The sequence below is a fragment of the Bipolaris sorokiniana genome (genome assembly GCF_000338995.1).
Source record: "Bipolaris sorokiniana ND90Pr unplaced genomic scaffold COCSAscaffold_1, whole genome shotgun sequence".
In the NCBI taxonomy this organism is placed as follows: Eukaryota; Fungi; Ascomycota; class Dothideomycetes; order Pleosporales; family Pleosporaceae; genus Bipolaris; species Bipolaris sorokiniana.
Window position 1 is genome coordinate 1,765,724 of NW_006911895.1, and position 24,148 is coordinate 1,789,871.

Here is a 24,148-nt window from a genome sequence, read left to right on the forward strand (position 1 = left end):
GCCACGCACGCTCACACCAATGGTGGTGGTTCCTTCCCCGCATTCTGGGCGATGCTCGCCCTTCCCCGCATTGGCCCGACCATTCACATCTCAATCCGATTGGATTGGGGCCCTGATGTGGTGATCAATCAAGTGACCGTCGCCTGTGCCTTCCTGCCGGCTACAGATTGGAAACCCCTCATAAAGCTGCGCCCTTCCCTTCGTTCTCTTCTCCCTCACTCTTCCTCTCTCACACCCCGACAGCCCCTGCCAGTCAGCCTCTATCCAGCTTCACAGAGCTCTCTTTGATCACTCCTCATCATCTACTCTCTTTCCATAGCTTCCGCTAGCCCCAGCTTACACCTGCAATACCACTACCATGGCCGCAGAGACAGAAAACATCCTCCAGAAGGTCGACTCTCTCACCGAGGAGCACAAGGATGGCGCCGCCAAGAAGGGCCACCGCAGAGTCAGCTCCATGGCCGCTGACGTCTACCGCATTGAAGACCTAGGTATGTGCTCCGCTGATAGGACTACGATGCGGGGGTGTTGAGTGAGGGGCAAGTTGTGCTGACCTGGCCACAGAGAAGGAGGGCAAGCACATTGACATCTCAATTGAGACACAGAAGCTTAACTGGTGAGACAACCTTTCCCTATCGCTCTCGAGGAGCTGTTCGGCACTGTTGTCGACTGGTCCGCCATGGTCCGGATAGCTTTGGCCGGCTTTCTTTGTTTGAACCCGCGCTAACAGATGGCTCTCCAGGAAGCTGAACAAGTCACCCAGCACTGTCGAGGATCCATCAGTACTGAAGCTGCCACTCACCGAGCCCAAGCTCAAGTCTATTACCCTACACTTCCCGCTTGGCCTAGAGGTCGTCGCACGGAACATGAAGGGTGTCACCATCAAGGACGCATTAGATGCCATCCACAAACAGTTCAAGAAGCGCGTAAGTACACACATTCTGTTGCCGCCATGACGATCAAGTCTGCTTTGATGATAGTGTCATCACCTATGTTTCTTTTTTGAGTATAGCTGACCCCTCCTTCAGGCAGATGACGAGTTCGAGAAGCCCTACCTTATGGGATTTGAGTGGGACCCATCAGAGTGCTACACGCGCTTCATCGTGCACCAGTCAGCCAACCCTACCGCGCCCAACACCTTCGCTTCTGGTGGAAAGAAGAAGAAGGCCAAGAAGGCCGAGGGCGAGGAGGGCTCCTAAGTGAATGACTCGCCCCCTTCCCAATCTTCGACTTTTACACACAGCCTCAGTCATACTACCATGCTTGGGCATCGGTTGGTGCGGGGTATGGACATGTGCATTTGGGTGCTGGTCAATCTTGATATCGATATGGGAAGAGCGAGTGCATCTACCACGATGCCGTGGCCTCTATACTATACACCTGGGTAGCCAGGGAGTTTAGCGGGTGCGGCTGTCGTCGGGAGCAATGCGTCGTGGAACCGTTCGCAAGGTGTGTGCCCGATGGAAGGGTAGCACCGTATTATGTAGGCCTTCGGGCATGTTTTCGGGCTGCTGGAAAGCGCCTGAAGCAATGGGAAGAGGTTAATACGGTACTTTTGCGTGTAATTGTTGTTGTGATGTCGTCGATAGCTCTTGACGCCGACTGGGCCAAGAGATCCACTGCGGGCAGGCGGTCCACGCGGTAAGCGAAGGGCACGATGCGAGCGTCGGCGGCCTGAATTGCCCTCCAAATGCCTGATCTGCCCCTCCAGCCCATCTCAGCTAGTCACATGCACAAAGATTACTACGGAAACCTACAATGGTCGCTTTTCCCACCTCGAATCAGGTAGCTCGCCGCCGCCTTGCATTGGTAGCGCCATCACAAGCCCTTGTGTTTCACTTCCTTTAGACTGTTGTCGTCCGACACCGTATTTTGCCCATCACTGACTTTGCTTTTCTTCTGCCTCTCCCCGCCCCCTTGTATTCAACGCTCAGCTTGAATGAGTGCGCCATTTCCTACATCTCGACCCACAATGTGCACCAGATAGCCCAGAATAGCTACACCCTTATCAGCCTCCATACTACTACTGTGCCATTTATCACTCATACTGAACATCTCTTTTACGGCATTGTATGCCCACGCCCTTTTCTAAATCAACAACAACAACAATGTTTTCCAACCTTCAAATCCGGCCCGCCAAACCCGAACGTCGGAAGCCTAATTTAACTATCCGAGCGGGCATCTCAAAGCGCCGAGTGTCATACGTTTCCGCCTTGAGCGCGAGCAGGGTGCCGTCGCTGAGCTTCATGGAGGGATTGTTTGGCGACGAATTTCCGGAAGCTTTTGGTAGCGGTGAAGGAACATCGGCAAAGAGCCGGAAAACTATTTTGGACCTACCAGCTGAGCTGCTTGATTTGGTGTGCGCACACATCTCAAAACCAGACATCAAGCACCTGCGACTTGCTAGTAAGCAGCTAGCTAACAGCGTCTACCTTCGCATCGACCGCGTCTACGTTTCGCCAAATCGAGCCAATATCGACTATCTCTACCAGATCTTGTCTCATCCTAGGTATAAGTATCGTGTCCACGAGATTGTCTGGGATGATACACGCCTTGAAGAGTACTCAACGCTAAGCAGCTTCCGTGATGCAATCCTGTTTGATGAAAGAGAGTTTACGAGATCGATTGAGAGTCGACTAGAAGAAGCCATATGGATCTACGGTGATGACAATCCTGAATATCATGCGCTCGAGCACGACGATCTTTTCGAGAGCAATGGGCGGCTGACTGAGGTTGCGAAAGAAATCCTCTTACGGTACGATGATCAATTCTCAAGAGAGGTTCTTGCTCGAAATGCAACCATGATGGACATTGAAGATAGCTACTCTCTGTACCAAGATCTGTATCGGGAGGAACAAGCGATCATGGACCAAGAAGCAGATATCAATGCACTCGAGCAAGCCTTGATGGGGTTTACAGCGCTCAATAGAGTCACATATACAACCGAAATCTGGCGCTCGTGTGCCTTTCCTCACCTATACAACACGCCATTTCATCGATCGCTACCCGTGGGATTTCGCAAACCACAAATCAGAAATGTGTGTCGTGCGCATTTTCGCCCAAGCGAAGCCCATGACAGTCCTATGAGGACGACTGTCCGTAGCAGTCGAACATCAAGGTACTCTGGGGGTTATTCCCACTTGGTCTCTGCTATACTCGACATGCCAAATCCAGGCATTGAGGAATTTGTTGTCGAAACGGAAAACGAGGCCATGATTCCCTACAAAGACGAGTTTTCTCTAAACAGAAGGGACATTGATAACACCAGAAACATGTTTCGAAAAATCGCACTGAAATATCTCAAGTTTCCTATTACTTATGAAGAGGATACACGAGCAGATTCGACTCCTCACAATATTTACAACCCCCAGAATTTCCTCGCAGAACTTCAACATCTTGAGCATCTAGATTTGAACTTGAGCTGCAATATGATAGCACCCATGTTCGGCTATGTACCGCGCTTCATTCCCATTCCTGAGAACTTGAGACGACAGCTCAAGACCTTGACCCTGCGGCACGTAGTTGCGGAAGACGACGGTCTATTTGGCCTCGTTACCTCAATGCCAAACTTACAGCACGTCACACTGTACCGACTATACCAAGGGAACGAACGACCCGGTTGGGCTTCGCTCTTCCAGCGCCTAAAGACATATTACAGCACCACAGACCACCCAATTAAGCCCAGTTTTGTCATTTTTCAGCCACTTGACCCCGACACGATCAATTTGCAACTCGTGGACCAAGAAGTAGACAATTACTTATATGGCAATGGCGAGAATCCTTTTATGGAAACCGGAGTCCAGACGCTTGCTCGGCTAAAGCAGCATATGGGGTGGAGAGTTGATCCGAGAGATGAGACTGTGAGGGAGACGATGAGTGATTTTTGTGCAAGGACGGAAATGCACGAGTGGGATTGTAGCACGTAGATGGGCATGATGGACGCTTGGGAAATGAGAGGACCGGAAGCTTCAGAACGGACGGAGTTCGAGATTGCAGCTATTGTACTCGGACGTTTCCTCAATCTCAAAAATGAAATACGCACCAAGAGATATGGGAGTTTCGTCGCCTTGGTCTTTCGCTTGTGCGTCAAAAAAGAATACCAAAGAGAGGGAATGGAGCACTTCAGTTGGGAAAAAGAGAGACGGGTCCTACGACTACAAGAACGTTTCTATGCGCACTGAATGATAGCTGTGGCCGTGCCGGGAGCACTTGCGTGTACCCACGCAATTTTCACTGAGCGGAGAAGAAACACCAAGATGTCTCGAAGGGCTGGGAAGGAGATATGGTAAGCAAACAGTAAGAAGAACCTGACCGAACGGTGGGGTTGAGCTGAAGTGGAGATTGATTTTCTCAAACAGTGATTACGAGCGATATTGGGTAGGCGTTTCAGTCGGGATTGGCAACGCAGATGCAGTTATCTCGCTAGCTATCTTCCAACGAATATTAGAGAAAGTCAACCCCATTTCAAATGCAAATAGGTAGTTATTTTTTTTTTTCAAATCCTTTATTTCAAAAACAACCCACAAAAGAAAAACGATCATCAAAACACTCCACAATGCGCTCTCTTCGCCCCAAAACATTCTCAATCCCTCCTCCTAACTAACCCACCAAGCCCTCCACCGGCTCCGGCCAACTCCCCAAAATCAACGCACTCGCCGGTGTCTGGCCCGGCAACGGACTCAACAACTTGACCTTCTTCTTGCTCTCATCCACATCCGCCACATAAACATAGCCCCTAACACTACTGTCCCTAATCACCGCATGCGCCTCATTCGGACTCGCCGTCGTAATCGCCAGAAGCTGATTCACCATACCCTCCGCCGGCACTGCTTTCTCAAACAGCACACCAGAAGGGACAAGAGGCATGCCGTAGTCGTCTACTGGTGCTTCGATGCCATTCGCCTCGTCGGCGCTGCCACCGCCAACAACGCGGAAAATATGCAAATCAGCAGCGTCAGCGGTCTGGCTGCTAGGCGCAAGCGTCTCGTCGCCGTGGCCGAAGAAGTACTCTTTGATCTGGGCGTGGCGCAGAGCGCGCATGTAGGTTTCGGAGCGGTCGACGCAGCCGCCGGATTTGTCGAGGCGGATTACGCTGACGGATTCGGACGGGTCGGTTGTGCGGGATGAGAATTTGCGCAAGAGGTCCGAGTAGAGGCGTTCGGAGCCGAGGGTTATGACGACGTTGACTGTTGGATGGAGAAAGAGGGTGTGGGTTAGTTATTGGATCGAGGAAGTTTGTGGGGCGGTACCTGGGTGTGTGTATGTGGATGGATATGCGTGTATTATGTGTATGTAGAGTCGCAGAGTCGCGGTAAGTTGTGACAATGCGCTGGCTGGACAAGAAAAAAAACAAGGATATATCAAGACATCACACGCACCAGAAAACTCAGAAACAATATGCTCTATGTTGTCGTAGACGCCATTCTTTCCATGGCTGATTGCGCCCGAGCTATCGATGATGAAGCCAGCCTGCTTGCTCAGCTTGTCCTCTTCAAGTCTACTAGTAACAGCAAGAGCCATGCGTGTGACCAACGGCTTGAATACCCTGCCTTCTTCGGGATCTCTCAGCCCGTAGTGATATACCAGCGGCATCTTCACAGGGATAGGGCTGGGTCCCGAGATGGGGCTGCTGCCCCAGCCCTCTTCGATGTCTACTATTGACGAGAATGCGGCTGCGGAGAAGGATCCAGGCACGCTGAGCATGCCCTGGCGCGGATCGAGATTCACCACCATTGGCTGTCTATCCGTCTTGACGGCGTAGGACGTCAGGGTCTTGACAAGAGATGTTTTGCCAGAGTTCTCGGGCCCCACGACTAATACTCTTGGACCCATCTCTACGCTCCCACTAGCGATGCTCTTGTCGCGCAGGTTCTCTAGTGCGAAGTGTAAGTTTGCAACGCTCATCATGGGTGTTTCTTCGGCAATGTAATCCGACTCTACCTCTCCGCCGATATCGAGCTTGCAGCCGTGCCATGTAAAAATGGCACCTTTTGTGCCTGAGAAAGAATACGTGGTCGAGGGTGCGAGTTCAGTACCGAAGAACTCGGCTGTGCCCGATTGCAATTTGACTGTGAGGGTGCGGGAGAAGGAGACTTCGAAGCGGTACTCGGTGTTCGCCGCGAGCTCTTGGGTCCGTGTAGCTACCGACGTCGATGCATTTTGTGGTTCGACGGGCTGTGAGGATAGGTTGAGACCTGGTAAAGAAATCATGTTGGTTGTGTGTACTGAGCGCGATCAATCAAGACGTTATTTCAAGGGTAGATGGCTGGCGTTGTATGCGCTTGGCTCGACTCGACTCGACTCGACTGGCGCAGGGGAAAAAGGAGATCGGACTCGAATCGCTAGGGACACATTAGTTTCTGTAGAGTTAGCATGGGCCTGGAAGAGAATTCTGCAAATGTAATGGTGAGCTTGTGTATTTGAGAGGAAAGGAAGAGCATGGTGTAGTTCGCATCCCACACGACATTCGAGCTGCAGCACGGGCCCTGCGGACTTGACGGCTGCTGATTGGCGGAGGTGTTGGCGTGCTCCGCGTCTGACAGCCACCTTGTGAGCTCAACATGGACAATCTCAAACGTCGATTGAAGCTTGTTCACCTATCTTACACTCAGTACCCTTGGGATACTTTGTGTGTTGGCCAAGACATGCCGATTAACCTTACCTAAATACACCCCTTGTTCTTCATCCATTTATCCATTCCTCGCTGTCCACTATCGTCGTGTAACACCACTTCTGCCGGACATTGCTGTACCTGCATCTCCAGCATCATGAAGTCACATTTAGCCGCGCTATCTCTGGGATCCTTTCTCACCCTCCAACCCGTGTCGGCAGGATTCAATAACATCCACGACCAAGAGCCTCTGAGAGCCGATATCGACCCACTCAAGTACCGCGCAGCATGTCCGGACTACGCAAACTATGCCAAGCGACCACAGTATGCAGAGCATTGTGTTGAGGATGACATGTGCTAATGAATATGCCAGTCCACCATACAGCTCTGGTCCCCTGTCACTGCCCTTTCAACGGCCCTTCAAGTACTGTCGAACGTTTGAATCGCCTCTTGTAGAAAAGGTCATTGATGATATGAGCGAGAAGATGGTTGATAAAGACCTCGCTCGTCTCTTCGAAAATGCTTTTCCGAATACACTAGATACAACTGTGAGATGGCATGTAGACGGGACATCAAAGCCCAAGATGTCGAAGAAGAGCTGGGATCCCGCCGCTTGGAAAGGAGCACAGAGTTTCATCGTCACTGGTGACATCAATGCCGAATGGCTACGTGACTCGACGAACCAGCTAGCACAATACCAGCTCCTCGCGAAAAAGGACAAGGACATCCATCAACTCATCCTAGGAGCCATCAACACCCAGGCCGAATACGTCATCGGATCCCCATACTGCAACGCATTCCAGCCGCCCCCACCAAGTGGACTAAAACCCACATTCCAAGGCGACGGCGACAATGTCCACCCAATCTACGAGCAATCTTTCGTTTTCGAATGCAAATATGAGCTCGACTCCCTCGCGCACTTCCTCTCCCTCTCCAACCAATTCCACAACCACACATCTTCGACCGAATTCATCAACGCCCGCTGGCTCCTCGCCCTCGACACCCTCCTCGATGTGCTAAAAGAGCAGTCCAAACCCACTTTTGACGAAACCACAGGCACTTATCTCGGCAACGAATACAGATGGCAGCGCCACACCGACAGCGGCACAGAAACTCTCGGCCTCAGCGGCCTGGGCAACCCCCTCAACGGCGGCACAGGCCTCGTCCGCAGCGCCTTCCGCCCCAGCGATGACGCTACCATCCTCGGCTTCCTCATCCCGTCCAACGCCATGATGGCGACGGAGCTCCAGCGCACAGCACGCATCCTGGAGAAAGCAGGTAAAAAGAACATCGCTGCCAAACTCAAGGAGTGGGGCGACAAGATCGAAAAGGGCGTCTGGGAACATGGCGTTGTGACGAATAAGAAGTACGGCAAGGTCTTCGCGTTCGAGGTAGATGGGTATGGCTCGTCTATTCTCATGGATGATGCGAATCTCCCTTCCCTACTTGCACTTCCTCTTCTCGGTTTCGTAGATGCGAATAACGAGGTTTATAAGAATACGCGCAAGATGATTTTGGACAAGAAGGGCAATCCGTATTATCTTGTTGGCTCGTCGTTTAATGGTATTGGCGGGCCGCATGTTGGGCTACGGTCTGCTTGGCCCATGGCTGTCCTTGTACAGGCTATGACGAGCGAGGATGATGAGGAGATTACAAAGTGTCTTGAGTCTGTTAAGAACGTGTCCAAGTTGGGGTTGGTGCATGAGAGTATTAATGTGGATCATGCATCGTCGTTTACACGGAGTTGGTTTGCGTGGGCGAATTCGGTTTTTGCGCAGACCATCTTGGATTTGGCGCAGAGGAAGCCGCATTTGCTCTTTGGTAAGGGGGCTGAAGCGTACACCTTGTAAAGAGCTAGGGTTGTTTTGGGATACGGATATATGCACAGTATGTATCACAGTGATCTGATATTGTGCTGTCAGAGACACTCTCTTTTTCCTCTCCTTGGGCAGACGACTTGGCAGATAGAAAGGTGTCGAATGCAACTGTCGAGGTGTAGAATTGCAAGCAGGTCATTATAGCTATTCATGTCTATATGGCCGTGCCTATAAAAACCCCTCACTATGAGGTGCGATGCGAATATGCTGAAACATATACATCTGAACACGGCTCCTTCTACCAACCATCACCTCCCATGGAACCAGAAGAACACCACCCCCTTCTACCGTGCAAGCCACCTTCCCACCCCATCCGTCCTTTTCTTCCTTCCTTCCTCTATGAATATGACTAAAGAAAATTGGAGAGAAAAACAAAAATACAAGCATCCCCGCGTACCCAAGTACAACTCATCCAGGGAAAAGGGTATAGTGTGCCGAAAAGGACAGAGTTGAACAGCTGATCAAATTAAGACACAACAAACAAGAAATAGAGAGGTATTAATGGCAATGAACAGAATTGCTAAAAGGGGTATTCGTCCGATCGTTCCCAAGGAAATGTAGGCAAGGAAAGAAGATAAAAATATGCAAGGAAAAAAAATGCGATTGCGCGCTCGCTCGCTTCTGTAGTAGAATAAAAATGTTTAGACCGTGTCAAAAGTCATTCGGATGTTTGAATCGACACAGGGGTTCCCGTGCCTATGTGGTGTGTATGGCATGTCTGGACCTAATTAGTGAAGCTTACTTGTGTCTTCAGCTTTTCGGTTGTCCGTCTCCTTGAGACGGTACGCTGCTCGCTCGAATATCGTGTGGCGTTGTTCCAGTCTTCCCAATCGCTCGCCATCTCCGTGAGCACATTGCCCATGACCTGCGCGCTGGCCATGAGTCCGTGCTGCTCGCCTTCCAAGATGCGGACCTCGCATTTGCGCATTAGCTTGCCTAGCCATCGCACATTGTCGACAGGTACGCGTGAGTCCTTGGATCCATGGTGAATGACCACTGGGCGATTAATGTCTTCGTATCGGAAGCCAATGCTTTGCTTGGTTTCCAGACAAACGATGAGATCGGTGGCAGGATTGGCGTTCGCCGTTGCACGGTCCCAGATTGCAAAAGTAAGACGCTCGTCAAAAGCATGCTGCCGCTCGCGTTCAGCGATACTGAGCATTTCTTGCATGCGCTGCACCTCTTCGTCATTCTGACATGGCGAATTCGCTAGAGTCAAGGTACTCGCATTCGGCAAGACCTGGTCCATGACCATCATGGAGTGTCGGTGCATATCTTTTAGTGGTGGTCTTACGGCAGCCTGGCTTGGCGCTGGCGAAGGTGCGATGCTTTTCCGCCTTGTCTTAGGCGCAGTCTTGGGTCCGGTGCGTTGGAGACTGGCACTTGTTGCACTGAGAAAAGTCGAGTTTGCTACCTTGAGAAGCGATGGAGGTAGGGCGCGGAGGAAGCGTTGTGATCTCGGAAGTTGCTGTGTTGGTGGGCTGTCCTGGCTAATACCAATAGGCGCCATTTGCGATGGAGGTATCCAAGGCGCAAGCAAGTGCACTTTGCCTCGAATGTGTTGTGGCATTCGCAGCGATGTTGCAAGAGCGTAGACGGCTCCCGCCGAATGTGCTAGGATGGAGAACTTGTTGATCTTCAAGGCCTGACATATTATGAGAACGTCATCTAGGTCAACGTTAGTACGCGGTGAAAGGAAGTGGCAGCTGACTTGTCGACTTACCAGGCCAACTAAGGGGGGTCCCATTCGGATCAACTTGACTTGCTCCAATACCAGGGCGGTCCGGCGTAATCAGTCGCAGCTTTAGTGTAGCAGCGAGCTGATCGTAAAAGGCCATTACATATCTCGTAAGGCCCATGCCAACACAGACAAAGACGGCGAAGCCTTGGGGATCACCAACTTCGGAAAATGATATAATCCTGCCAGTTTGCGGATGCCGGATCTTTTGCGACAAGCGCTCTGAATCCAGGTATTGATTCACATCCAGATCAATGGAGTCGCGGCTTGCAGGTCGCTCTTCAATTATCGGCTGTGGTGGAGTTTGCACGGCCGCCGCTCGTGCAATCTCTTCTTTTCGTTCTACTCTGTCGTTATGCGCTTTCTCTGCTTTGGCTGGCAAGTCGGGGTGAGACCATCTCTTCTTGGCGCCCGTGCGCTTGCGATGGAGCTGTGCGCTATGGGAATCCGGCATGGGCGATATAAGCATTGAGCGGTGGCGGGTGATGGGCTCTTCGCTGACCGCCCGTGAAGGCAGAGCCAGTCTGGAACTTGATTCGTCAGTGACACTAGAAGAGTGCTTGTGTCCGGAAGGTTTGGTAACGATGACGGCAGTGGTTGCCGCTCGCCGCGCGACTGCGGACCTCCCTCCGACAATGAGCGAGTTAGATCGTTTGAGTGCAGAAGAGTCGCAGCTTGTCATTGTGGATTTGGAAGCGATGCTCGGGGGAGCAGGCGGTTTTGATGGCCGTGTGTTTGGAGCAAACATTGGGGAGAGTTGGCCGAGGCTTTCGAGGGCAAGTGTGTAGTCGATGGGGAGCTGGTTCACACCATCGCTATCGTTTAGCGTTAGACTCCGGGGTCTAGGCCGCATGCTTCGTGCTCGATTCGGCGCTGAAGGATCGTGCCTATCCGCATATTCTCTATCAACAGGCCTATCTGCTGAATCCTGTAAGATACCGAGGACCTTGTGTGCCTTTGTGGGATCGCTAATTCTTCTTCCATCATCTGACACACTTGACACAGTTGTAGTGGGGGAGCACATAGGAGTTGGGGTAGATGAAACACAAGGCAATCTGGATGGTGTTGCCCCTGCATCCATTTCTGACGGCAAAACTCCGGCCAATTTCTCCCTCTGCATTTTGCGCTCTCGCAGCTGTCGAATCCTTCGAGCAACTTCATTTTCTTCTTGTTCCAGCTCGTCGAGAATCTTTTTCTGTTTTTGCGCCTCTGTGTCCAATTTCTCTTCTGATGCCATTTTCTTGGATGGTTCGGCTGCGTGCTCGGCTTTACTACTGGACTTGTGTCGGCTCTTTTCTTCGGAGCGATGCTTCCTGGATTTGCGTGTCGGACTAGCTGTGTGCCTCAAGGATGAGCCACGTTCGGGGATCAGGCCTTTCTCCGCTGGACTCTCGCCGTATGGACCATCTACTAGATTTAAGCGAACTCGGCGCGTGCTTGGGTATCGCGGGACAAAGCGAGAGCGGTCGTCGTCAAGGTCGTCGAGGTCGAGTTCGTCTTTTGCAGATAAAGGCTCTTCCTTGATCGTGTCTTCGTAGGGGAAAAGATGGGTCGTATTCTTCCTTGGGGAGTCGGTAGTTGAGACGTCGTCAAAGCCGTGCACAGTTGCGCGTTTTCGTTCAGTTTCCTTTTGCCGCAGTCGCTCGCGCGAGCTCATGTACATCAAGCTCTTGTGGGCCTTGACGCTGCGCTTGCTCTCGACAGAGGATCTGTTGCTGCTGATGGAAACCTGGCGCGTCGGCCCCGCCTCAATGCTAATGTTGCCAAAACTGCTTGCGGAGCGGTTCGAGTGTATGGACTGGAGGGAGCAGGAGCTGCTGCCGCTCCGGGCGAGGTAGTTGCTGAGCGAGTGCGGTTTGCTGGCCTTCTTGGGCGCGGTCAGGGGCGACTTGCCCGAGGGGGGCTTGGAGGTGCGGACAACGGGGGGCTCGCATGCGTCGTCTGGGTCAATGTGGTTCTGGCTTCTTAGTGAGTCGTGGTAGGAAGCGTGGTCGGCCGAAGCGCCATCATATCCCGTGGCGATGGAGGTCTTGTCCGAGTGCGAGTGGGCGCGCAGGCTAGGGGTAGCAGAGGGGGCAGGGGCGCTGTCGTAGCCCACGAGCAGGTTCTCGAAGTGGTTGTTGGCGGGGATAGAAATGGCGGACAGCTGGTCGATGAGCGAGGAGATGATCTGGGGCGAGGTGGCAGCGTTGCGAATGTAGTGCGAGGAGCGCTGTGCAGGGCGGGGGTCGGATGTCTTGATGGACAGCGGAAGGGAGTTGCGCCGTCGCGACCTTAAAGTCTGGTTCGCTGCTTCATTGGCGGCGGGCGAACGCAGCGCGTCGTGTGCGTCCATAGCGGCTGCGTGCAGGTGATACTGGATCGGACCCAAACGGCTATGGTTTTGTCAAGACAAGTCAAGTCTAAAGTAGAAAAGACCACACGATGGGCACAACTTTTCACATGGAGCCAACTGCAGGTGAGGGCGATCAGTGCATGATCGGCATGCAAAGGGTCCGGGGCGCGTTGCTGCGCTGGTGCTGGTGCTGCTGTACAAGTACTTGGACACGCGCTGCCACCGCCAACTACGTGGATGGCAAAGGATGCCCTCGCTGGGAAGAGGCTGCAAGAGTCAATACTTAGGTCCAGAGGGGGAGAGGAGACGGCGTGCGATGTTAAATTACACATGAGCGCCCCGAGGCGAATAAGACGTGCCCACGGTCCTCTAAGCCCTCAGGGTGTCTTCACCGTCGCCCCAAGGGTACGATGGCAGAGGCCATGCGCTAGTCCACTTTGGGAGATTGGCGAACCTTACCTCCTCCTCCCCCTCCCCCTCCTTCTCCTTCTCCTATGTCCTGGACTCGCACCCCCCCCCCCCGCCAACGTCTGCCTCTTGGGCCTGACCCCGTCTCATGTCGTGAAATGCACACAAACACGCCTAATTGACCTGTTCCTCGTCTCCCGTATGCCTCACCGCGCCTCAGGGGACATTGCACTGCTCGACTCTTCATCTGCCGTCATTCAAGCACGCGTCACCCCTGAACTCGTGTTTTTCACGCCTAACACCTAGGACCCCGCCAAATATTGGTTTCTTCAGGGCCCCTGGCGCCCCTCTTCGCCGTAGATACACGTTTCTTCTGCTCCTATCCGTCTTCTTCATAAAAATGTGCTCCCCGATGCTGCCTGCCATAATCCACCACGTATGCCAAGCAAACTGCCGACCGGAGGATTAAAAGCACATACCATGTTACTGCCTCCTAGGACCGGGAGCAGCCGAAAATTATCCCAGGCTATCCTTTCCATGCGCGCAATGCCATGTACGATCAGCACCCCTTGCTTTGTCATACGTATATCGGACCAAGAACAAAAGGCGGAGATTACCGGGTAGGAAGGCAGCGTCGCATCCAAATGCATTGTTTGATTGTGATCCAAGGTCAACACGACGACTACACACATATAGCCCAGGCATTATCAGTATTGGCCAGGCATCATGAGAAGGGCGAAGATGGTGCCCAACTTGGAGATAACAACAGCAACAAGGCACAAACAGGAAGATAAAGCAAAAAAAAAATTCGATCCAGTTCTAATTGTAATCACTCAAGCAAGCCGTTTCATCGGCCTGTTTCGCCCTCCGCTTAACAAAGCTCGCCCTAGGAAACTCTATTTAATCTCCGTACTCGATTCATGGACCAGATCGCGGCTACTACTTCGTTGCTCCCCCTCAAAACACTGTCCCTTCTCCATCATAGCCGCACCGCCTGGTACCCTGTCCCCTTCCGCCGTTTCTTTCCCCGCGTCTCCACTCCCCAGTCCCTCTCCACTAACAGCCAGCGCATCTCTCTTCCTCCTCTGCCTTACCCTCCATCTTTTGTGTAGACATGCTGCAAGTATACTGAGACCGATGGGTAAAATAGCCAACAAGGCTCCAACCATGACGAACGTGGGTGCCCGATCTTTGATCATGATCGATCGCTGTCGATGTGTGCGTGGGGGCCCAAAGGCTCAGCCTGAATGACTCGTATACCAGAGTAAGCTTTTCGTATCTGACGATCTTCTTCAAAGGCGTGGTAGGGCAGAAAGCGTGTAATGAAGGCCTAACTGGTCGGACTCCAATCTCCGAAGGCGTAAGCTAAAGGACTTTTTCTTTGTTTTTTGTTCGGACGCGGAAGTAAGATGGTGATGGCGTATGTATCGTGTAATCGTTAGAAAGATCGGAGATGGAGGGGGAGCTGACCTTGCAATATACTAACATCGGCCATGGCCGTGTGTGCATTTTGTCTGGTTCAACTAAAAGTACCACCTGACGACGCAACTTTTTCTTTCTTTTCATCTTTGCTTTCTCTTTCCCCGAGTTACTTTTTTCTTCTAGCCTCCGTCCTATATACACTTACACATGCCAATTGTGACAGTGGCATGTACATGTCTGTTGAACTAATATGGCAACATGGCAAATCAACATTCGCACTACCCTCCTTCCCCAAAGAGATGTTTTAAAAAAAAAGGAATGAGGACGAAATATGCTAAGCCAGCAGTACGTGTTGTGCCCAACCAAACCCTCGAAACACGTGCCCAACACACACCAAAGCAAAAGGAAAAGGAAAGGTAAAAGGACCATGGGAAACAGCAACACTGATTCCTTCCCTCTCTACAACCCACCACAATCTCCAACTCCCTCTCTCTCATATTCCCATAGCCATCACGAAATATTACCCCCCCCCCAAAAAAAAAACCACCAAATCACCACCACATTTCCTCCCTCAACGGTCCCAAGCCCCAACATTAAGTTAAAAAAAGCGCCCACTGTGCGAAAAAAAAAAGAATGTTCCCACCCCCCCGAAAGAAAATCAGCAACAAAACCTGAAAAAAGAAATAAAAAACAATTTACCGAGCACTACTAATCCCCTTCGTCGTCACCACAGGGTTCCACGCACATGCACAGGGACGCTGATACCAACACACTTGCTAGCGCGGAAGCAGCCGGTCGCACCAGCTGTCGGAAGCGGCAGGAGTAGCCGTAGCCGTAGTGAGAAAGTAGGAAGCGTGGGGGGGGGGATGGCCATTATTTACCTGGGTATACCTTGGAGGAAGAAATGAGAGGGAGAGGCTTTGTTTCGGTACGTTCATGTGCTGGCTTGCTGTTCTTGTCAGTGGATCTTTTGGATCTTTTGGAAAGAAAAAAATTGACTTGATGGTTGATAGGCATGCTAGTCGAATTCATGTCTGAAGTTCATGGTTAGAATATAGTGTTGCTGTGGGTGTACGAATATATTGGTGAGGAAGAGAGAGAGAGAGAAAATGGAGTTGTGATAAATCGGTAGGGTAATTACATGTACTGTGTAAATGAAAGCAAGACATATCTTTACTAGACTTTGCGCAATCTGAACAATCGAACAAGATTACTCACTTCACCTCGATTTAATACTTTGTCAAATGACAATGCTTGCAAATAGACCAAAAAAAGTCTTGCATGAATTATATTCTGTTTGTAGAAAGGACTTACAACAACAACGACAACTACCTGAAGCTAATGTTTCTACTCACGCAATGATATGCACATTGTGAAATGAGGACCGATCAACCAACCAGCAACGACAACAAAGGGAAAAGAAAGTGATGAGAAGAGAAGGACGGAAGAGCAAAGAAAAAAAAAGCTCAGAATGCCCTTAGTACCCCAGACCCAGAACAAAACGGCAAAGAATCCAATAAACGAAAAACGCCGCCAGTGAGTTGCAAACAGGTCATATCAGTCGTATCTATATCCAAGCAAAACGACCAAAAAAATGCAAAAGATTTTTCTTTCTTCGCTCTCGCCACAGGAAAACGCTCATTGGAGCAAGGGTAGAGAAAGGCAAACGATGACGCAAACAGTGACGAAGAAAAAAAAGTCCTGAGTGCAAAAAAAAAGATTTCGCGACGAATGGACTGAGTGATGTGAGGCAATCTCAAGTGGGTAAAAGGTAGCACGTGTCGGCACCATACTCGTACTGATGCTGTCCGGTCATTCTGTACGAGTCGAAAGAAAAGAAAAGAAGAAAGAAAGAGAAAAGAGAAAAGAGAAAAGAAAAAAGGTGTGAGTCGAATACTCCAGACCAACGTCAAACACGAGTTACGTTAGTAACGATGAAGATCAAAAGTCTACACTCCATCGAAATGCGGGATCCTTCTCTGGTGGGCCGGATTCACGGTCAAAAGGCACATTGACAATGGCATCTACCTCGTCATCGTCTTCCTTCTTTCGGAGAGTCTTGTCTTTTCGCGCTCGAGCAGCAATGTCTTCTTCTGAAGGGGGTAAGCGGATCTTGGCTTCGACCAGGGGTGCAGAGACGAAGCGCGAGGTTAGTAAGGCTTGGGACGAGACGAGATCTTGGAGGCAGTTGAGGGAGCTGAGGTCGGGAGTGGTGGAGCTGCGGTATGCGGGTTTAGGTTTCTCAGGGAGGGTATTCTCGTCTTGACCTGAGTTGCTGGAGGATACAGTCGAGAGTACAGGCCGGCTTTGATGGGTGCGGAGTACTTGAACATCGACACTAAGAGTGGAACTGCCGCGTACAGTAATATCGCTGGGGTCTGGAGAAGAATGCTGGGTGCTGGCGGTGTCTGTGCGTGCAATGGCCAGGTCGCGGGCCATGGCGGTGTCCCGTCTTTTCCTGTTGGGTGAGCTACTAGTGGCAGACGGGGGCCGGGCTTGCGGTGTCTTGCAGCGACCGTGTGCAAGATTCGAGTAGGAGCCATTTGGAGAGTTTGTGAGGCGATCGGGTGTCTGTCCCCGTTCGAGCTTTTGCATCAGTTGTCGCGTGCTCACCTGGCGACCCAGACTCAGCTCTACGCGACTGCTTGCACCACTGCCACTGCGACTCCGGTTCTTTGCTCGTTCTTTGCCTGCCATGACACTAGCTTTGGGCGGGGGCTGGAGCATCCACTTGTTTTCCGAAGGATCCGGCGACGGCAGGCTAACGACGGGTGGGTGCAGCTCATTGACCGGAGGGACGCGCGCGACATAATAGCTTCCAGCCCTAGACACATTTGGCCTTTGCAGTTGGTAGCCGCCACCGCCTACAGATGAGCCTGTCATTGTATGTTCGAGGGCTGTTGAATGGTCATCGTAACCCCACAGATCCTCGTCTTCTCGCTGGTAGCGCTTGTGGTTCCAGGTCTCGTCGTCGTCATCGAGCGTGTCGTCGCTGAGCCGGTTTTCAGCTGCATGGTCGACATCGAGGCTGCTTCCGCCTTTGCTCAGGGTCGAGCTCTGAGTGCCGCGGGTGGGCAGTCCCCTCGAGCCGGTCCTTTGTGTAGTGTTGGTCTTCCTCGCTCTTCGGGGTGGTGGGCCAGGGCCCATTGCGATTTCCTCGCTCCAGTAGGCATTTGTGCCAGTGGGTTCGGGATGGTAGTATGCGCCGGGCTGCTCGAGTTCCAGCTTCTCTCTCAGCTTGCGGGCCTCTTTTGCTGCTTTGCGTCTTTTTCTGCCATCGCTGTAGCCGGTACAGGGGGCGCATGAGGCGTAGTGGAAGAGAGCGCTCTGCACACCTCTCATGAACCAGGCCATGGTGTAGAGGCGGTGAAATGAGCCAGCTCAGAGAAGGAGAAGAGGTGTGGACGAGGTGGTTGGAACTCGACGGGTTTCGGATGGGCGCTGCGACGCAGGCCTGCCGAGCGAGAGACGACGTAGATGGGGGGAGCTTTCAGACGACGATGCAGCATGGAGAGTCATTGCCGCTCTCCTTCATGGAGCCTTCTTCAGTACGCGACAGAGTCAATTGCGGACTTGCAGCGGCCGTTTCGTCTAGTAGGTTTAAGGTGAGGGCGGCGCACGGATGCGGCTGGCGGCGGGTACGAGGGAGTAATAGGAAGGAGGATCAGGGCTCTCAGCTCACAATCCACAGCTCAGCGTGGCCCGTTTGTCAAGGGTGCAAGCAGGCGGTAATGGTAACGGGGAGGCGGGCAGGACGGGGGTGCTGCGCGCCTGCGTCTGTCGCGGATGTAGGGTGATGAAGAAGCCGGGCGACGAGCCGTGGGCTCGTTGTAGTGGGATGGATAGTATTGCTGGACGATCGTCATGGTCCAAGAGGGCCCGTTTCCGAAGGCGAAACGTTGTGCTTTGCTGCTGCGGTATTAGCGCGGCAGGGCAGGCCGTCCGAGCCCGAAATAGCGACCAATTTCCTCGTGTTGAAACAGGTGTACTGCTCGCCCTGCTCGCCCTGCCCTCGGCCCTACTCAACGCAGCGTGTAGCGATGATTACTAGCAAGTTGGCATTAGCAAAGCAAGCCTCGCTCGTATGCGGACGTGCAGGGCGGTGCCGTGCAGTGCAGTGACGGGTGCAGTACGCCACCAACCTCGTCCGGTCCTTGCAGCCTCACAGTTGCAGTATGGGGGCGGGGCTGGAATGCACAATCCATGGCGATAGACAGAGTGGACAGTGGATGTCGATAGCCGCGGCACAAGATAGGCCGTCGGTTGAGGTGCCATGCCAACACATGCATAAACTAGCGGGGTTGCTGCTTGAGCCTCCCGGCATGTCCTCCGTTGCCGTGTCCACCCATACAACCCATACCCTTGCCCGTGTCCCATACCCATACCCATACCTATACCCTGCCACCACATGGCCCGCGCCCCCCAATTGCGCGTCTATTGTACTGTACACACTCACAACTACTTTACATATGTACGTACATATTAGCATATACATGTGCCCAAGTACATACACAGCTACCTACCTAGTTACCTACGTAAGAATATACGCACTAAAACATGCACTTGGTATATTGCTCTTAGGAACCCTACACAACGCCTTGTCATATGCCTTCATAATCCACTCCTCTTCCCCTTAAAAAAAAGACTGACCCGTTGGTGCACAAAACTTACAAGGCCCCACGTCGTATCAGTTGCCTGCCGCAATTTGTAGAATTTTATCCACAATAAGTAAACTCTCTCGCTCTGGGAAAATATCTCAAAAAAAAGGAGCAGAGTAAGCAATCAGCACAGAGCACACGTCATGCCCACCCTCACTCCCTGATTTGCGCCTTCAGTCCTGCCACTTCCCTCTTCAGACGCGCGTTTTCTTTCCGCAGACGCGCTGCCTCCTCTTCGCTGGCCTTCAGTCGTCGCTCCACCTCCTCGCTAGCTCGGCCCTTTCGCGCGCTGCTCGTCACCTTCTCCAACTCTTCGTTGAACCGTGCATACAGTGCCTCATTCTCCGCGTTCACGTCGCGATACAGCTGGTCCAGATGCTTGCACCGCGCTTCAGATACCTGCAGAGATGTAGCTACGTCACTCGCTATCCCTGATGTGCGCGACGACAAAAGTTCCAATGTTGCCTTGAGTTGCTTCTCCAAAACTGCAATCCGTGCCTCTGCTGATCGTGCTCCGTTTGTAAGCGACAATGATGGCGCAGAGCTTTGAGTCGTCAGACGCGGTGTACCCTTAGTACTCAGTTCCTGTCCAATGGCACTCAGCTCGTTCTGCAGCGCATTCGACGCATCATCAATGTCTTGTTCTTGCTGCTGCAGTCGCTCTCGCAGCTTCTGTGGCGACTGCATCTTGAGCCTCTTTGGCGCACCTGTAGAACCAAGCCCCATCTTGGTCGGCGACCGTGGCGTTGAAGGCGGAAGCTTGACCGTATTTCCAGATCCAGTCCGCTCGTGCAATCCAGATCCCGTCGGTCGGAGACTTGGAATACCCGAAATCGTCTCGCTTCGCTTCTTCGTAGGGTTGAGCGACTTGATGGTCACCTCGTCCTTGACCTCCAGCTTCGGCGTAATCGACTTTGACCGAGAGTGCCCTGAACGTTCCGACCCGCTCGTCGCTGCATTCTCCTTCTTCTCCAATCGCATCGGAGATCCAAGTCGTGCAGGTGTAGGTATCGACGACGTATGCTTGTTGAGCAATGCCGCACTTGATGGCGTTTCTGGACGCGGCGAATCGCTAATCTGTCGATTTTCATGCCGAAGCATCGAATCGGTTTTGCGAGGAGTCTGCGGGGACCACTCAGGCACATCGTCAGCATCCTGTAATGTCTTGAGGTCACTCAGAGAAGAGCGCCGCTTCTTGCGGGGAGGCCCAGCAGCGGGCGGTACCTCTCCAATAGTTCCAAGAACCCCACTATAAGGCCGGTTGCTACTACTCGGGGGTTCAAAGTTGAACGCGCCCAGCACTGTCGGACGATCACGAGACGACGGACGCTTGGGCGACAGACGCGCCGCAGCGTCTGTCGAGTTGGAGCGAGCAAGGGGCCCGACTCCGTTTCTTGACATGCTTGGTGACTGCGCCTCTGACCCTCCATGACTGTTTTTACTCAGCGAACGCCATATTGCTCCTACTTTTGAATCGTTCTCAGATTTGCTGTTCTCCCGGCTCAGAGTACCAAAGCCGAATCGTCTCCTGAGAGACGTGTTCGGGTTCATCGAGCCAGCGGCCGCATAGCGACCCTTCGAATCCATGGATCCATAGATCGGCGTACTAAGACCGGGCGTCTGGACTGGGAAGAGTACATCGATATCTTCCACTAAACGGTCCATCAGCGATATGAAGTCGTGCGAATTGCCAGCGGGAACTAGCATCTCAGCAAACGCTGCAGTGAGAATGCCGCGGTCTCCATCGTTGCTAGTACCGTCCAGCAGTTCGGCCAACAGGTTAATAACTGCTCGGAATGCTCGCTGATTTGGAGGTGCAAACTGTTCAAGCATGTTTCTGAAAAACTCCTCGAATTCATCGGGCGGCATCGTGTCTGATCGCATTTGTAATGAGACCAGTGTAGCATGAGATAGCACCGGGCCCATGCGCTCTCTCCAACCAATGCTCAGGAACTTTTCAAACACTGCAAACAGTACGTCGACTGACGATTGACTGGCCAAATCGAGGTTTCCGGGATTCTCAAGAAGAGTGTTGTAGAGTTCGTTGACAACGAGTTCATCAGCAACAGTCCTTGCACGAACAGAACGCCCGACAATGTTGCCTTTGCGTGCGAGCAGAGCCAGCGTAAGATTCGCAAGAGTTTCTTCGAGTTTCGTAATGGGATCAGTTAGCATGCCGTTGAACGAGGTGCTCTTGTTGGTGCTCGATGAGTTGGGGCGTGACGATTCACCATCACGGCTTTGGGCGCGAGCAGGCACAGATTGTAGAGGCGGTGGTATCCGTGGTATCTCGCCCATAGTATGGGCATTACGTTGTAGTTTGCGTGAACCGCCGCCCTCCCTGCCGATGGTGCCACTGAGATTGCTCACACTTCCACCAAAGAAGCTCGATAACATCTTGACTGGAGAATGTGGACGGCTCTTGCTGCCTCGTTCTTGTTCCATTTCGTACATTTCAAGAGCAAGCGACTTGAGTATCTGGTGGTTTCGACGTAGATAGGCCTCAGTGAGTGCGAAATTCTTCACACTGTTGCGCAGCTGGAAGTAGTTGGTCATGCGCTTCGTCAGGACAGGCAGAAACTCCAGACTTGTCAGTTTGTCTCGTGCCGTGTATCCGTTGGTTCCGTTAGTTTCCAGGAGATACAGTCCCTCCCCAAGACTCGAGATTGTGATAGTAAGCTCGATACCATTGTTGCCAACTTGAATAGGCTGGGAGAACTTGGATCCCTCAACGAGAATCTGTATTTTAGCAGGCTCTTTCCGGCCCTCAATCTGCTTGCCACCTGTTTCCTCCGTGACAGACGAGAATATACTCAGGTCGCCTGGCAAGGTCCGGACTTCCCATTTGTCGCCTTCTCGCTCCGCTTCGGAAAACCTGCCCTCAACCCGAGCTTTAGTGAATTCCTCCGTGAATTTTTGTCCTTTACCCTCATACGAGCCTTGAAGATAAAACATGCGGATTCCAAGCCTCTGTTGTTGTTCTCGATGCCGTGACCGCGAGGAAGGGTTAGCTGATGGCACCGGGGATAGGACTTGGAGGATGTTTCCCTCTGAATGCTCGCTGATGAAAACATCGCCCAGACTCAGATGCTGATGAAATGTGAGCTCGGTGTTACCGTCAAATGACTCGGCAAACTTTGGATTGTCGAGTTCAGCGAGCAAACCACGGGCGGACATTGAGCCATATTCGGACTTTTGAAGAAGTATCAGAAAGTCAGTAAAGAGCACCATGATTCCGGATACTGTGGCTGGCCCAGACAGTTCGCCGTGATATGGTGGAGATAGTTCTACACAATCAACTGCTGTGATAAGTCGTCCTTGTGGGTTACATCCAGATGGCCATGACGAGACTATCTTGCGCAGACGGCCAGATATTCTGAATTTTTGTGCAGTCGGGCCCTCTCTTGTGCAAATGTCTGATATCATATCTCTCGCCTTGAGGAATAGTTTGATTGCCGGGTGCCGGACTGGCAACTGTTTCAGAATATTATCAATATAGAGATTGTATCGGGGGAGGCGTTGGACGGGTTCAATCAACATGGACGTGAGTCGCTGTTCACCTGTCTCGTAGACACGTTTGGAGAAGCTGGAGGCTGAGTCCTTGGTAAAGTGCTTTAACAGTTGCGAGAAGTCGCCATGTGCTGCCATGTAATCAGTGTAGCAATCAGAGAACTGCGGCAGCCACTCGAGAAGGGTCCTTGCGACTGCAGCCGCTCCTGTGACGTCAGGTGCATCTTTTTGTCCTCGCAAAGGAGCGATGTAGACGTCGTCTGCGGCAGTTTCAATATCTTCAATTGCTCCATTCTCCGACTCTTCCAGCACAACGCGCAGGGCTTCCAGGAATTGCGAATTGACTTCCAATATCTTGTCTAGACTGGGAGGAAACAGACCCCGTAGTGCTTGCTCTGTTGGGCTACCACTGGAACTTGACTTTGATTTTGCCTTTTCACGAAACTCAACAGCTACCGTATGAATCAATTCGTCCAGCTTGCTCACGTAGTTTTCTTCCGTATCCAGCAATTCGCACATCTCGCGCCGGAGCGTCTCTTTTTGCTTTCTTGAGAAATTCTGGGATCGGTTGAGGGCCGTCGGTTTTGAGGGCGCACGGCGGAGCTTGGCAGTGGGCAGGAATGCCGATTCTCCAAATAGCTTAATGAGAGGTGCGAATTCTTCATACTTTTGCTGGGTCGGGTCTTCTTCGGTGTCGTCAAATTGGGCTGACTCTCTCGGATTGAGCTTGCGGATGCTCCCCTGCGGCAGGACAACATCGAGGTCTATCCACGAGAGCGTTTGCTCACCCAAGGCGTGCCGCACGTCTACTATGACATCCATGACATTCTCAACCTTGACCATCTTGGCGGCGATGATGGCAGCATGCGACTCCGAGAACAGCCTGGGCGCCGAGTGCAGGCTCTCCGACGAGCCATAGCGCCTGCTCCATGCGCTCTTGATCTCAGTGGGCAGCTCGAGGAAGTATTTGTAGAGACTGAAGGCAAGACCGCGGCATATCTCGTCGCCCTGCTCCTCGCGAGGAAGGCATGTTACGGCATTGTAGAAGGTGGCTGTCGGGGATATAATCAGGCGGGCGAAGTTCTGCAGGCCGGCAGGCGTAAAGACATGGGCTTGGATGCGCGAATGCGTGGCCTGGGTGGAAGTTGCGGTCGGGCCGTAGAAGATCAGGACGGGGGAATTGGAGAGCAGCTCGTCGGTGGTGTAGAAAAGCGACAGGTCGTCTGCGGAGAGGGCCGCGGGCTCGGGGTTAATTACGACGCCCATGGTGTCGAGGGCGTGGAAACGAGTGACGAGGCCGGAAGGGTACAGCGAAGCAAGTGACCAGGGCGACAATTAGGTTAGTGCATCGCTTGCATGGCGCAGTCGCGTGGGGACGGACAATGGTCGTGGTGGAAGCCGAGGCGGCGGTGATGGTCGTGGTCGTGGCAGTGGTGGTCGAGGTGGAGGTGGAGGTGCTGTCGTCGTAGTAGTCGGGTAGCCATACAGGACAAGGGCAGCAGGCGCGTGTCGAGTCGAGTCGAGTCCAGACAACAACAACACAACAACAAGCTGGCAGCGATCTGTTGAAGCCTGAATCAAGGCGGTCGT

At 52.4% G+C, this 24,148-nt stretch overlaps 8 protein-coding genes across 8 annotated transcripts; 3 read left to right on the plus strand and 5 right to left on the minus strand.

Moving 5' to 3' along the window:
* The first annotated feature begins 148 nt into the window (after positions 1–148).
* On the plus strand, positions 149–1,445 carry COCSADRAFT_211759 (uncharacterized protein). The gene is made up of 4 exons (XM_007696686.1): positions 149–491; positions 565–616; positions 743–926; positions 1,029–1,445. The coding sequence occupies exons 1-4, from the start codon at positions 359–361 to the stop codon at positions 1,197–1,199; spliced, it is 540 nt and encodes a 179-aa protein (XP_007694876.1). The 5' UTR covers positions 149–358; the 3' UTR covers positions 1,200–1,445.
* A 663-nt stretch (positions 1,446–2,108) lies between these two features.
* COCSADRAFT_155768 (uncharacterized protein) lies at positions 2,109–3,926 on the plus strand (the record flags this gene model as incomplete). Its single annotated transcript, XM_007696687.1, has 1 exon — positions 2,109–3,926. One exon carries the CDS (start codon positions 2,109–2,111, stop codon positions 3,924–3,926), a length of 1,818 nt encoding a protein of 605 aa, XP_007694877.1.
* Positions 3,927–4,599: 673 nt separating this feature from the next.
* Positions 4,600–6,210, minus strand: COCSADRAFT_75802 (uncharacterized protein; the record flags this gene model as incomplete). Its single annotated transcript, XM_007696688.1, has 2 exons — positions 4,600–5,186; positions 5,379–6,210. The coding sequence occupies 2 exons, from the start codon at positions 6,208–6,210 to the stop codon at positions 4,600–4,602; spliced, it is 1,419 nt and encodes a 472-aa protein (XP_007694878.1).
* A 557-nt stretch (positions 6,211–6,767) lies between these two features.
* COCSADRAFT_155770 (glycoside hydrolase family 125 protein) lies at positions 6,768–8,460 on the plus strand (the record flags this gene model as incomplete). Its single annotated transcript, XM_007696689.1, has 2 exons — positions 6,768–6,934; positions 6,984–8,460. 2 exons carry the CDS (start codon positions 6,768–6,770, stop codon positions 8,458–8,460), a joined length of 1,644 nt encoding a protein of 547 aa, XP_007694879.1.
* A 751-nt stretch (positions 8,461–9,211) lies between these two features.
* On the minus strand, positions 9,212–12,560 carry COCSADRAFT_78164 (uncharacterized protein; the record flags this gene model as incomplete). Its single annotated transcript, XM_007696690.1, has 2 exons — positions 9,212–10,155; positions 10,211–12,560. The coding sequence occupies 2 exons, from the start codon at positions 12,558–12,560 to the stop codon at positions 9,212–9,214; spliced, it is 3,294 nt and encodes a 1,097-aa protein (XP_007694880.1).
* A 1,217-nt stretch (positions 12,561–13,777) lies between these two features.
* COCSADRAFT_32296 (uncharacterized protein) lies at positions 13,778–14,408 on the minus strand (the record flags this gene model as incomplete). Its single annotated transcript, XM_007696064.1, has 1 exon — positions 13,778–14,408. A coding segment is annotated over exon 1 (299 nt), but the record flags the coding sequence as incomplete, so codon positions are not given.
* A 1,923-nt stretch (positions 14,409–16,331) lies between these two features.
* On the minus strand, positions 16,332–17,732 carry COCSADRAFT_155772 (uncharacterized protein; the record flags this gene model as incomplete). Its single annotated transcript, XM_007696691.1, has 1 exon — positions 16,332–17,732. One exon carries the CDS (start codon positions 17,730–17,732, stop codon positions 16,332–16,334), a length of 1,401 nt encoding a protein of 466 aa, XP_007694881.1.
* Positions 17,733–18,713: 981 nt separating this feature from the next.
* COCSADRAFT_32298 (uncharacterized protein) lies at positions 18,714–24,145 on the minus strand. Its single transcript, XM_007696065.1, has one exon. It carries the CDS (start codon positions 23,822–23,824, stop codon positions 19,202–19,204), a length of 4,623 nt encoding a protein of 1,540 aa, XP_007694255.1. The 5' UTR covers positions 23,825–24,145; the 3' UTR covers positions 18,714–19,201.
* Positions 24,146–24,148: the final 3 nt, after the last annotated feature.